General features: G+C 38.6%; 1 protein-coding gene across 2 annotated transcripts in view; it reads left to right on the top strand.

Moving 5' to 3' along the window:
- Window positions 1-6,567: 6,567 nt before the first annotated feature.
- The window catches only part of TMEM116 (transmembrane protein 116), a 42,147-nt gene continuing 35,047 nt past the window's right edge, over window positions 6,568-13,667 (top strand). The window contains exons 1-2 of one of the 2 annotated variants that reach the window (XM_023733650.1): window positions 6,568-6,596; window positions 9,769-9,832. In XM_023733650.1, coding sequence (XP_023589418.1) covers window positions 6,583-6,596; window positions 9,769-9,832 — 78 coding nt within the window. In that variant the 5' untranslated portion in view covers window positions 6,568-6,582. The remainder of the gene's footprint in view (window positions 6,597-9,768; window positions 9,833-13,667) is intronic. The other variant, XM_004379127.2, reaches the window with a different exon arrangement.

A 13,667-nucleotide genomic window follows, 5' to 3' on the forward strand; every position in this document is an offset into this window, starting at 1 on the left:
TTTTTAGTAGCACTTCTGCAGGATAAAATCCAAATTTAAGACCCTCCATAATCTAGTTGCAAACGAAAGAGTCTAAATGAAAAAGCAGTTTATAATATCGCATGTAGCTGTTGAGCCCTTGAACTGTGGCTAATTGAAATTGAGATGTGTCGTTAAGTGTAAAATACACTGAATTCCGAAGTGTGAAATTAAGAATGTAAAATATTTCAATTTTTTTATTGTGGTGCAAATATATACAACAAAACATAACCAATTGAACAATTTCTACTTGCATAATTCAGTGACATTGATTATGTTCTTCAAGTTGTACAATCACTCTTGCTGTCCTTTTCCAAATTATCCCACCACTATTAACATACACTCACTGCCCCCTAAGCAAAAACTCCCCCTTTTCCCCTCCCCCTGGTAACCACTAATAAATTTTGGTTTCTATATATTTGCTTATTTCATGTAAGTGAGATGATACAGTATTTTTCCTTTTTCAACTGACTAATTTTGCTTAGCATAATGTTTTCAAGGTTCTTTCATGTTGTGGCATGTATCAGGAGTTCATTTCTCTTTAAGGCTAAGTAATAGTCCATTGTGTGTATATACCACATTTTGTTTATCCGTTCATCTAATGGACATTTTGTTTCCACCTTCTGGTTATTGAGAATAGTGTGCAGTGAACATTGGTGTACATGTGTCTGCCTCCTGCTTTCAAGTCTCTTGGGTATATATACTAAGAGTGGAATAGCTGGGTTATATGGTACTTCTATGTTTAACTTTTTGAGGAACCACCAAACTGTTTTCCACAGTTGTTAGTTGCTGTGGAGTCAGTTCTGACTCATGGCGACCCTGTGTCTGCAGAGTAGAACTGCTCCACAGGGTTTTCAAGGCTGTGACCTTTCAGAAGCACATTGCCAGGCCTGTCTTCCAAGGCGCCTCTGGGTGGCTGCAAACTGCCAGCCTTTCAGCTAGTAGTCAAGTGCTGAACCATTCCTGCCACCAAAGGACTCCTTTTCCACAGTGGTGGTGTTAGGTGCCATCAAGTCGGTTCTGACTCATAGTGACCCTATAGAATGAAGCACTGCCGGATCCTGTGCCATGCTCACAATCATTATGCGTGAGCCCATCGTTGCAGCCACTGTGTCAGTCCATCTCGTTGAGGGTCTCCCCCCCTTTCGCTGACCCTGTACTTTACCAAGCATGATGTCCTTCTCCAGGGACTGATCCCTCCTGACAGCATGTCCAGAGTTGTAGGATGTAGTCTCACCATCCTTGCTTCTAAAGAGCATTCTGGTTGTACTTCTTCCGCGACAGATTTGTTCGTTCTTTTGGCAGTCCATGGTATGTTCAATATTCTTCACCAACACCACAATTCAAAGGTGTCCATTCTTCTTCAGTCTTCCCTATTCATTGTCCAGCTTTTGCATGTGTATGATTCGATTGAAAATACCATGGCTTGGGTCAGGCACACCTTAGTCTTCAAGGTGCCCTCTTTGCTTTTGAACACTTTAAAAGAGGTCTGTTGCAGCAGATTTGCTCAATGCAATATGTCTTTTGATTTCTTGACTGCTGCTTCCATGGGTGTTGACTGTGGATCCAAGTAAAATGAAATCCTTGACAACTTCAGTCTTTTCTCCGTTTCTCATGATGTTGCTTATTGGTCCAGTTGTGAGGATTTTTGTTTTCTTTATGGTGAAGTGTAATCCATACTGAAGGCTGTGGTCTTTGATCTTCATCAGTAAGTGCTTCAAGTCCTCTTCACTTTCAGCAAGCAAAGTGTGTCATCTGCATAACGCAGGTTAATGAGTCTTCCTCCAATCCTGATGCCCCGTTTTTCTTCATATAGTCCAGATTATTTTCTCAGCATACAGATTGAATAGGTATGGTGAAAGGATACAACCCTGATGCACAACTTTCCTGACTTTAAACCACGCAGTATCCCCTTGTTCTGTCCGAACAACTGCCTCTTGATTGTGTACAGGTTCCTCATGAGCACATGAAGTGTTCTGGAATTCCCATTCTTCGCAAATGTTATCCATAATTTGTATGATCCACCCAGTCTAATGCCTTTGCATAGTCAATAAAACACAGGTAAGTGCCACTCTAGATTTACAAAAAATATAAGACGTTGCTAATTTACCTTTTTTCATCTTAATCTCTGTCCAGTTGGTTTTTTAGACCCGAGTGTAATATACTTACATTTATTCATATTAAATTGTATCCTATTAAATTAAACTCATCATTTTAAAGTGTTAATATTTTATTAGATCTTGAATCTCTCATTTATCCCTCATGACTTTGGAACATTCATTCAACAAATACTGAGTACCTATTTTAGGCATTGTTTTAGGTACCGGAGATATTGTGGTGAATAAGATAAATTACCTGCCCTCAAGATGGTTACAGTCTACTAGGGAGAAACAGAAAACAAACAAACAAATAAACAAGATATTTTGGAATTTAATAAACGTTATAAAGCACATGAGCAAGGTAATATGCTAATTAATATAAAGAGTAACATGGGAAGCAAGGAATTGGAGTGTTTTAAATACAGTGGGCAGGGAAAACCTCTCTGAGGAGGTATATGAGCTCATACTTGAAGGATGAGAAGGAGCCAGTTGTGATGATCTGGAGGAACAGCATTCCAGACAGAGGGAGCAGCTAATGCAAATGCTCTGAGACAGAAAAGTGCTTGACATATTGACACACAGTGGCCGGCTGACTCTAAGACCGCCCTGATGATCCCTGCCTCTTAATTGTCATGTTCTTATGTAACCCCCTCCCTTTGAGTGCTGGTGGGATCTGTGACCAATATAATATGGAAGAGGTGATAGGATATCCCTTACATGATTTGGTTACATAAGATTGTGGCTTCTGTCTTTCTAGCGGACTATTTTGCTTTCTTCGCTTGTACTCTTTTATAAAGCAAGCAGCCATGTTGCAGAGGTCCACATGGCAAAGAACTGAGTACAGCCTCTGGCCAGCAGTTAGCTAGGAACTGAGGCCCTCAGTCCAGCAGCCCTCAAGGAACTGGATTTGGCCAATAACTACATGAGCTTGGAAGCAGACCCTTCCTCATTTGAGCCTTCAGATGAGACCAATAGCCCTGGCCAACATCTTGATGATAGCCTTGTGAGAAATTGAAGCAGCTAAGCCATTCTTGGACTCCTGACCAACAAAAGCTGTGTGTTTTAAACCACTGAGTTAGTGGTAATAGATAAATAATACCCATGCACATTTGATAAATATGCCCACTGTATTTTCTTTCAAGTCATTGATGAAGGTATTTTTAAAGAACAATGCCAAGTCAGAATGTTGGTTCACTTCACTAGAAGTAGTCCATATTTTCTTATTTCTATATTATGAAATTTATCACCAAATGCTTTGCAAAATCACACATATACTATGTCTACTAATTCTATCCAAAAAGAAAATAGTGTTTGTCTGGCATGATTTTTTATAACCCTATGCTGAATTAGGTCCCTGGATGGTGCAGACAGTTAAGCGCTAGACTACTAACAAGAAGGTTTATGGTTCAAACCTACCTGAAAGCACCTCAGTAAAAAGCTCTGGCAGTCTGCTTCTGAAAGGTTGCAGCCTTGAAAACCTTATGGAGTGAAGTTTTACTCTGCACACATGGGGTCGCCGTGAGTTGGAATCAACTCAAAGGCATTTTTTTTTTTTTTAATGCTGACTGAGTGGTTACTTTTCTTCTAACTGTTTAAAAACACATCTTTTGGATAATTCATTCTAGACCCATGATTTTTGGTTTGCCTGGTCTTCGGATTCCACTGTCCTTCCTCCTTACAAATATATACAAATATTTTAGTTATAGCTAGACTTGTAGCAATTTTCCTGCTTTCCATGAACTCTCAGATATCTCTCATTGGTTCTTTTGGGTTAACCTGCAAGTTCTGTCAAAGTCCTGGAATGTAATTTGTTCCAGCTTGGAGTGGTGGATTCATTTAGAGCAGTCAGGTGCTCTCTTACAGTCTTTATCTTCAGTTCCCTCTTACAATGTTTGTTTTACACTTTGAATTCTGAATATTATTCTTGATAACTCTGTAACCTTAGGGAAGTGACTTATTTAAACCTTAAAGTTTTTTTATTTGTTAAATGTGAATAATATTTCTTCATACTTCAAAGGTTGTGTTGAGAATTAAAACACTTGGCATGCAGCCTAACACATAGAAAGGTCTTGATAATTGGTAGCTATTATTATCTGAAATCTTTGAGTTGAGTATTGTTTTTAGAATTTTTTTTTTGCTTAAATAAAAATATTTTACTAGATGAGTGTCTTTCTTGACTTTTTAGCCACTGCAGTAACTTGCTCAAGGTAGAAATTTAATGAAGTTCTGTTACGTAAATTGACATATTATCTAGTAGCCTGTTACATTAAGTGAGAGCTGGGTTGTGTTTGAGTTTGCTAGGGAGCTAAGAAAAAATAGGGGAAGGGAAAATTGAAAATACATATCATCAACTTTATCATTTGGGCTTCGCTTAGCTCTTGTAGAAAAGGAAGATGAGATGATTATATTTCCAAAGATATTTCAAAGGGGATAAATACTGACTGTATAGAAGGCAAAAGATTAATTTAGAGAGAAAAATTGAAAGTCAGCCCCTAAATGTTGGGAGCTGGCATTAGATATTTTAGAAGAGATGCCACATGAGAAAAGTTCTCCAGAGTTGATTATCCTATGAAGAGTTGCTGACAGATTTGGCGTGGCTGATCACGGAACAATTTGAGGTTTGTTCTTGGCTGAGACAAGAGTCCTTTGTTCAAAAGCATTCACTTATCACTTGGTGAGTACCCTCACCCTTGTTAGATATATGATTAGAAGCCTCAGATCACTCCCCAAGCCCTTATGGTAGGGATTTCTGATTCAGACACTTCTGGTATTTTTATTTATCTAATAATTTGAGCAAAGTGATTAGAACCTTCTTCCACTTAGCAATGTTCTGTCTTCAATTCCAGACAATAATCTGAACCTGATACGAATAAATGAATCATGTATTTAAATTACTCAAGGCATACAAATGATATAATTTGTTATTAATAAGTATTTGTAGAATGAATGAAAGGATAGCTAGATGAAAGAAATGGGTACACAAACGAATGTTCTTCCTTCTTACTCCTGCTTTTCCCCACCCCACTCTTTGTCCAAATTTTACCAGCTCTTCCAAATCCTGTTCAAATGCCACTCTGTGTATTACTATTGCATACAGATCGTTTGAGTTTTTGGTTTTCAACCCATTTTTCCTAGTATATTAAAAGCTCCTGGAAGGCTGGGTCTGTACATTATTTATCTTTTTATCTTCCGTAACACACTGGTTTGCACAAAGTTGATATTTAAACATAAGTATATTAAATCAGTAGTGTGATTTAATAATATAATTATACTTTTGGTGGGAATTTTTGATTCAGAATATTTAAGAAGATGTTAGTAGTAAAAAATATGACAGACATTAATAATTTCTTCTCAGGTGTCACTGGTATTACTAAAAATCATTGCCTGTGTGAACATGTACTTTCTTCCCTATTACAGTCTTCTGTGCCCAGATAGGCAAGTTTTAAGCAGACCTCCCTCCTTCCTATTTGTTTCTCTCCCTTTTTTTCTGTTCCATTTCCCTCTTGCAGCTCAGTTTATCTTTTTCACTATGACTTGTTCTCCCTACTTTTCATTATTCCTGCCTCTTGTCCCTTCTTAAAATTCCTAATGCTTCTTAGAACTTTGTTTCCTTGTCACCTGCTCTTTCTATTTTTGTTCTTTCTGCTTGGCTTTCTCCTCCACTTGTTGCCACCTTCACTCCTTGCCCTCAAGGTACAGGGCAGGATGGTGTAGGGAGGGGTCCAGCTGGGCTAGGGGTGGAGCCAGCTGTTCACTGCTTCGGATTCAGAGCCTGACTCTTGGTAAAGATCGGGCTGCTTAAAAGAAGCTGGGACTGAAGTCCCTATGGCCCCCGCATTGGAGGCTAACATTCTGGAAGACAGCTGGGACTTGGTGAGAAGATCAGAAGCCATCCCTCTCCTCTCTTTTGCTCTCCCTTTTTTCCTCCTTGTTCTGTATTTTTCACTCTCAGTACCTTATTCCATACTACTAATCTTTCTTCTGTTTGTTTCTCTATAGCTTACTATTCCATTGTTTCTGTTTAGCTGTCAAGCAACTGTGTCTAGAGTTCGTTTGCCTTTTTAGTTTACCGGTTCTTTTCCCCATACCTGTCTATTCGCTCTCAAAATTTGACTTTTCCTACCTCTTCTCCATTTTATTCTTATATTAATTTTCCCTTCCAGCTGTCTTTTTCATTCAGTCATTTTCTATTTACCTTCCTATTCCTTTTATCTTACTGTTTCCTAGAGACTTAGGAACAGATAAGGATAAAAGGAGCCACCTGCCTTTCCAGGGGCTTATTCAGCCTTCGCACTCATTCTCAAGCTTATAGTGTCTTCTGGTTAGGCACTGGAGAGGAATTTGCGCTACTCAGATAGTTAATAAACAGTGAAATTGGGGTAAGGTTGAATGTTTAATGTAAAAAAGTTTCTCTCTTCCTTGTTTTATTTAGGTTTTTTCTGTAATACAGTGGATACAGTTTGTCATGGCTACTCTGAGGTATGTTTATTTAATCTGATATGATTGTCTAAACTAGTATAAGCAAAACTGGAGAATTTTGCAGTTTTCTGTGTTTTTTCCCTGGGGATTTGCTTGTACTATTTTATTGGAGAGAAATACTGTTCTTTTCCGTGTTGATGTCTTATGATTAATAAACATAGCAACATCAACAACAATAACAAAAGAGAAAACAGATTGAGGGCTAATGTTTGAAAATCAAAAGAACCCGGTCAACAGGACTGGTTTCCAAAATGAAGCAAAAGTGAACGAGCCCCATTGTCCTTGTATTTTTTTTCTTTTAATCAAACATTTCATTTGAGATGATTATAGATTATTCCATTGTAAGAAATAGTGCAAAGAGATCCCTGTACCCTTTACCCAATTTCTCCTAATGGTAACATCTTGAAAAACTATAGTACAATATCACAACCAGGATATGGACCTCGATAAAATCAAGATACAAAACTCATGTATCACTGCAAGGATCCCTCAAATTGCCCTTTTATAATTGCTCTCTTCCCTCCCACTTCCACACACTCTTAACCCCTCACAACTATGAGTCTCTTCCATTTCTATAATTTTGTCATTTCAAGAATATTAAATAAGTGGAATGAAACAGTATGCAACCTTTTGGGATTGACTTTTTTCATTCAGCATAATTCTCTGGAGATGCATCAATAGTTTGTTCCTTTTTATTACTGAGTAGTATTCCATGGTATATTTGTTTAATCATTCACCTGTTGAAGGACATTTAGATTATTTCCAGCTTTTGACTATTATGAATAAAGCTGCTATAAGTATTTATGTACGTGTATTTGTATGAATGTAAATCTTCATCTTGCTGGGATGGGTGCCCAGGAGTACAGTTGCTAGCTCCTGTGGAGGCTGCGTGTTTAATTTATTAAGAAATTGACAAACTGTTTTCCACAGCAGCTGTATCACTTTTGATTTTCCACCAGTAATCCATGAATAATACCGTTTTTCTGGATTATTGTCAGTATTTGGTGGTGTCATTTTTTTTTTTTAACCTTTCTGATAGCTATATAGTGAGATTACACTGTGGTTTTGATTTATATTTCCCTAATGGCTGTTGATGCTGGACCTCTTTTCATGTGCTTATTTGCCGTCTGTATATCTTCTTCAGGAGCCCTGGTGGCACAGTGGTTTAGTGCACGGCTGCTAACTGAAAGATCAGTGGTTTGAACCTACTAGCCGCTCTGTGGGAGAAAGATGTGGCATTCTGTTTCCATAAAGATTACAGCCTTAGAAACCCTATGGGGGCAATTCTACTCTGTCCTATAGGGTCGCTGTGAATCAGAATGGACTTGACAGCAAAGAGTTTTTTTGTTTTGTTTTGTATCTTCTAAAGGAAAATGTCTCTCTTTTACTGTTGAGTTTTGAGAGTTCTTTATATATTCTAGATATGTATTTTCTCCCAGGTTGTAGCTTGTCTTTTCTTCCTTTTAACAGAGTCTTTCGCAGAACAATAGTTTTAAATTTTGATGAGGTCTAATTTATCAATTTTTCCTTTTATGAATTGCATTTTTGGTGTCAAATCTAAGAAAGCTTTGCATAGGCCTAAATTCCAAAGATTTTTCTCTTATGTGTTTTTCTAAAAGTTTTACAGTTTATATTTAAGTTCGTGATTCATTGTGAGTTAATTTTAGCATAAGCTATGGGACTATGGTGCAATGGATCGCTTTTATATGGCCTTTCTCTCCATGGTCTTATAACTCCCACCAGATGAGTGGGTGAGACTATACAAATTAGGTGCTTGTGGCCCACCAAGCGGTTTGGATAGCTTGTTAATAATGCAAATAAGGTGTATAGCACCCTTTTGGGGGTGGGGCCATGCAAATAACATGTATAGAACCCAAACAAAGGGATTGGTTAGTTTTGCCATCCTGCTAGGCTTAAAATGAGCCATCCCAGGGGCAGACGGGGGGAGGGGAGCTCACACCACCAAGAAGGAAGAGCTAGGAGTGGACGGTGTCCTTTGGACCTGGGATCCCTGCATTGAGAGCTTCCTACACACAGGAGACGAGAGAAAGCTGTAACACCGGAGATGGTGCAAGACAGTGAAAAGCAGCGGCAGAGAGAGGGTGGCAGCAGAGGCAGCAGAACCATGAGACTGGCAGGAGACTGTGAGGTGGGCTTCTAGGCCCCAGGGTGAGAAAGCTGAGCGCCTTCAGGCAGGAGGCTTGCTGGCTGGAGTAGGGTGCCTCCAGGCAGTTGGTGGTGGAGCTAAAGAACTTTGTAACACTTGCCTGAACATGGCAGAGGCCATGCTGGCCCAAAAGGTTCAAGAGGCCTGAGGGGCCCAGGGCTAAGAGGCCGAGGGCCAGGGAGAGGCTGCCTGTGGGCACGACTGAGAAGAGGCTGCCCCGATTGAAGAACTGTGTCCTGAGCCATTTCTGATCCTAAATTGTAACCTGTTACTTCCCTAATAAACCCCGTAATCGTGAGTATTGTCTGTGAGCTCTCTGTGGCCATTGCAACCAATTATCAAACCCAGCAGAGGAGTAGAGAGTGCCATAGGAGGGACGAGTGGTGTCAGAATTGGTAAAAAGGCTGGAGAGAGGAAGTATGTCTGACCTCGGCCTCACAGCAGTCACCCTTGGGCTGTTGATGCTGATGATGATTTTTCTCCCTTGTAAAGTTTTAGCATAAGCTGTGAGACTGTCAGATGTTGCCTGGACACCATTTTTACAGAGACATTGCTCCGAGTTTATTTATTTATTTATTGCCTATGGATGTCCAACTACTCCAGGACCAGTTGTTGAAAAGGCTCTCTTTCCTCCGTTTAATTTGTTTTTGCACCTTTGTCAAACATCAGATGAGCATGTTTGTGTGGGTCTATTTCTGTTTTTTTTTTTTTTTAAATTATTCAGTTCCACTGAGTTATGTGTCTGTCCCTCCACGAATACCACACAGTATTGATTACTATAGCTATGTAATAAGCCTTGAAATTGAGTAGACTGATTATTCTCCTTTTCCAAAAAATGGTTTTAGCTATTCTAGTTTCTGTCTTTCGATTCACTTTTTAGAATAATCTTGTCTGTATCTACAAAAATATCTTGCTGGGATTTTGATAGGAAATAATGTTAAAACCGTATGTCAATTTAGGGAAAATTGATGTCCTGTTTTAATAATCATCTTCTATTTCTGTCAGTGTTACAGGTTCAAGTTCACTTATTGCCTATGCTGTATTCCAGAATATACAGAAATCTCCAGAGGTGAGCAATCTCTTTCTTTGTGGGATTCGAAATTTTACTTAGCCTTTGAAATAAATAATACAGAGGTTTCACCTATAAATGATGGAATAATTCCTTGAATTACTTATAAATTTGTCATTATGATACACTGAGATATGCTAGACACTGTAAATAGAGCTCCCTTTTCTTCTAGATAATTCTTTAAAATTGTTTTTATTATAGTGATATACATACAACAAAATAAAACATATAATATTTCATTAATTTCTACATGTGTGTATTTCAGTGACATTGATAACATTCTTCAAGTTGTGCAGCCATTCTCACTGTCTTTTTCCAAATTATCCCACCACATTAACATTCATTCAGTTCATTCTAAGCAAAACCCCTCACTTTCCTCCTCTCTCCTGTCCCTGGTAACTACTTATGATTTCTGTATAATTGCTAATTTCATATAAGTGATATCATATGGTATTTATCCTTTTGTATCTCACTTAATTCACTCAGCATAATGTCCTCTAAATTCATCCATGTTGTGGCATGCATCAGGACTTCATTCATCTTCATGGCTGAGTAATATTCCATTGTATGTATGTACCACATCTTGTTTATCCATTTATGAGTTGATGGATAATGTTGGTTGTTTCTACCTTTTGGCTATTGTGAAAAGTGCTGCAGTGAACATTGGTGTACATATGTCTGTTCATGTTGCTGCTTTCAGGTCTTTTGGGTATGTAGATAATTCTTTTAACTATAACTTTGAATTCTGAGAAATTGATGACTAAATGTGGATTATTTTGGCGTGCATTGATTATTAAAGTTAAGGGAACAAAGTGTTGTCTGAAGCCTATATTCACTGTAAGCATGGTAGGGCTCAGCCTAGAGGTTAAGTTTTCTGATTTTGATACCATGGTAAAATTGTTCGTGGGGTTAGGAGATGGTTTAAGGATTTTGCTATAGAAAATTTTGTTTTGCTGATCTGGTCTTCTAGGCAATTACAATTATTTTTTTATTTTTTCCCATACAAAAATTTATACATACATTTTTTGTGACTCTAATTGCTCTCCCAATACTGTGCCAGCACACTTCTTGTTTCCACCCCTGATTCTCCATGTCCATTCAACCAGCTCCTAACCCTCTCTGCCTTCCCATCTCACCTCCGGACAGAAGCTGTCCATTTAGTCTCTTGTGTCTACTTGAGCTAAGAGGCACATTCCTCATGAGTGTCACTTTATGTCCCATGGTCCAGTCCAATCCCTGTCTGAAGAGTTGGCCTCAGAAATTGTTTTAGTTCTGGGCTGATAGAGAATCCAGGGGCCATGCTTTCTGGGGTACCTCCAGTCTCAGTCAGACCATTAAGTCTGGTCTTCTTACTAGAATTTGAGTTCTGCACCCCACCTTTCTCCTGCTCCATCTGGGACTCTCTGTTGTGTTCCCTGTCAGGGCAGTCATTGGTGGTAGCTGGGCACCATCTAGTTCTTCTGGTCTCAGGCTGATGAAGTGTCTGGTTTATGTGGCCCTGTCTCTTGGGCTACTGCTTTCCTTGTGTCTTTGGTGTTGTTCATTCTCCTTTACTCCAGGTGGTTGGGACCAATTGATGCATCTTAGATGGCTGCGGTTATTAGAATTTAATGATGAGAACAGAGCAAAAATACATCTTTTGTAAAGCTATTCGTACTAGAAAAATCAAGTTTAAAACCTTCCTGATTCAGAGAAGACTAGGAGGAGTGACGTATTTGCTAGCTCAGTAAAGATTTTAAGAGAAATGTAAGAACTGCTTCTCTAACTAAACCAAATGATACAAAATTAGGGAAAATTTAGTTCAGGACATATATGGGAGAGCTTTTGTATGTGGAAAAATACCATTGGGTTTTATTGGGCCTACTTTGTTAATAAAAATAGCTTGTTTATGATAAACATTCAGTATTTTCCAACTGTGCTGAGTGCTTTGCATACTTATCTCATTCATCCTCATCACTGTCCTGTGAGATGAGTAAGTATTAGCTTCATTTCACAGGTTAGGAAATTGAAGCTCAAAGTCAGGAAATAACTTGTTCAAGTCACATAGTAAATAGCAGAGCAGGGATTTTCAAAAGTCTGTACTCTTAACTACAGTCCGACTCTAAATTAAACAAAATATTTAGTATTTATTATATTCTAGAGACATGTGCTAAGTACTTTAAATACATTTTTTTATTTCATCCTTAAAACAGCTCTGTGAGGTACATATTATTAGTCTGATATTATAGATGAGGAAATGGAATCTTAGTAAGACTTACCGAAGGTCTTATAGCTGATAAGTGTTAGAGCTGGGATTTGAATGCAGGCTGTCTTGTTCCGAGGCCTTTCTCTACATACATGTTTTGAACCACTGAGATATCCTTCCCAATGAAAAGAGAATTTTGAAGTTTCAGAGGTAGGATGTGACTGTGTAAGTAAAACTAGAAAGTAGAAATCTTGAATACTGTACTGTCATTGCTTGCTGAAGTAATCTTAGGGCAAACATCTTCCTGTGACTCAGATTTCCCTAATGTTTGTTTCCTTTGCTGGAATTTTTGAGTTCAGATGTGATTAAGTTAATAAAGTATGAGTTAATAGTGGGAAAAGCTAAGCTTCATATTGAAGTCAGAGATGCTCAACATTGGTACTATTAGCCTTTTGGGCTAGATAATTCTTTGTCGTGGGGGACTGTCCTGTGTATTGTAAGGTGTTTAGCAGCATCTCTGGCCTCTACCTACTAGATACTGGTAGCAACCCTACCCCCATATCACACTCCCAAAAATGTGGCCACCAAAAATGTCTCCATACATTGTCAAGTGTCCCCGGGGGGCAAAACTGCTACTGGTTGAGAACCATTACTCTAAAGTAACCTTCTAGCATGACAGTGAGTTGGGGCTTTGTAAAGATGTAGGGTCTAGTTTAGCTTAGGATGTGACCTTCCGTTTCTCTGGCTTTAGTTCGCATACCTTTCACATAACCAGGGCCTAAAGGACCTTAGCAACACTTAGTTAATTGGTTACCACACTTTAGTTTTCTTGGCCTAGGAAAAAATTTCCAAACTTTCCAAGTTAAAAATCTCAGCCATACTCTGCTGTTTTCCTTTATTTCTTCATCAAAAAACATTTTTAACAGCAAAAACGCGTGGAAGATACCATCTAAGACAAATAGTCTATTAAATTAACAATAATCATAGTAAATTGGAAAGATCAATGGGGAGTCTTTGAGGGGACTAGCTAATTAGACAGCGACTCAGAGAGGCAACCTGAAGGGAGAAGAAAGTGGCCTAGGCCATTCAGTGCTAGAGAAGACTTGAGGCAGGTATACTGCACTGAACTGTGTGACTTCATTTTCCCTAAAGGTCACTTTTGATATTCTTTGTCACTTGATTTCACTTAAATAGAAGTATTGTGAAGTACAATTTTAGAGGAAGTGTTTTAGGCCTTTCACCTCACTGGGGTGGACCTGGGCCCACAACCTTCCTAGGGAAATCTTCTCACACATTTTTTTTTCCCCCATCCTTTCCTTGCTCTTGATTTAAATTAAAACCCTTTCAAGACCCGTGGGACATACAGTATCCCACCCACTTTTTGTGCCTCTGGAGTTCTTTGGAAAGCGGGTAGCCTGATTTTAACATGTTTAGCCTCAAGGTGGGAACCTTTTGAAATGTGTGAAACAAAAAAATCCTGAGTGAGAGCCTCATTTTTGAGTAGATCGAGCATTGTCTTAGGTGATGCCTTCCAGATGTGTGAATTTTCTAAACTTTTTTTTTTTTTTAATATTTTATTGTACTTCAGGTGAAGGCTTACAGAACAAATGGTTTCTCATGAAACAGTAGTACACATGTTGTTTTATGACA

The sequence above is a fragment of the Trichechus manatus genome, unplaced genomic scaffold (genome assembly GCF_000243295.1).
Source record: "Trichechus manatus latirostris isolate Lorelei unplaced genomic scaffold, TriManLat1.0 scaffold00061, whole genome shotgun sequence".
Classification (NCBI taxonomy): domain Eukaryota; kingdom Metazoa; phylum Chordata; class Mammalia; order Sirenia; family Trichechidae; genus Trichechus; species Trichechus manatus.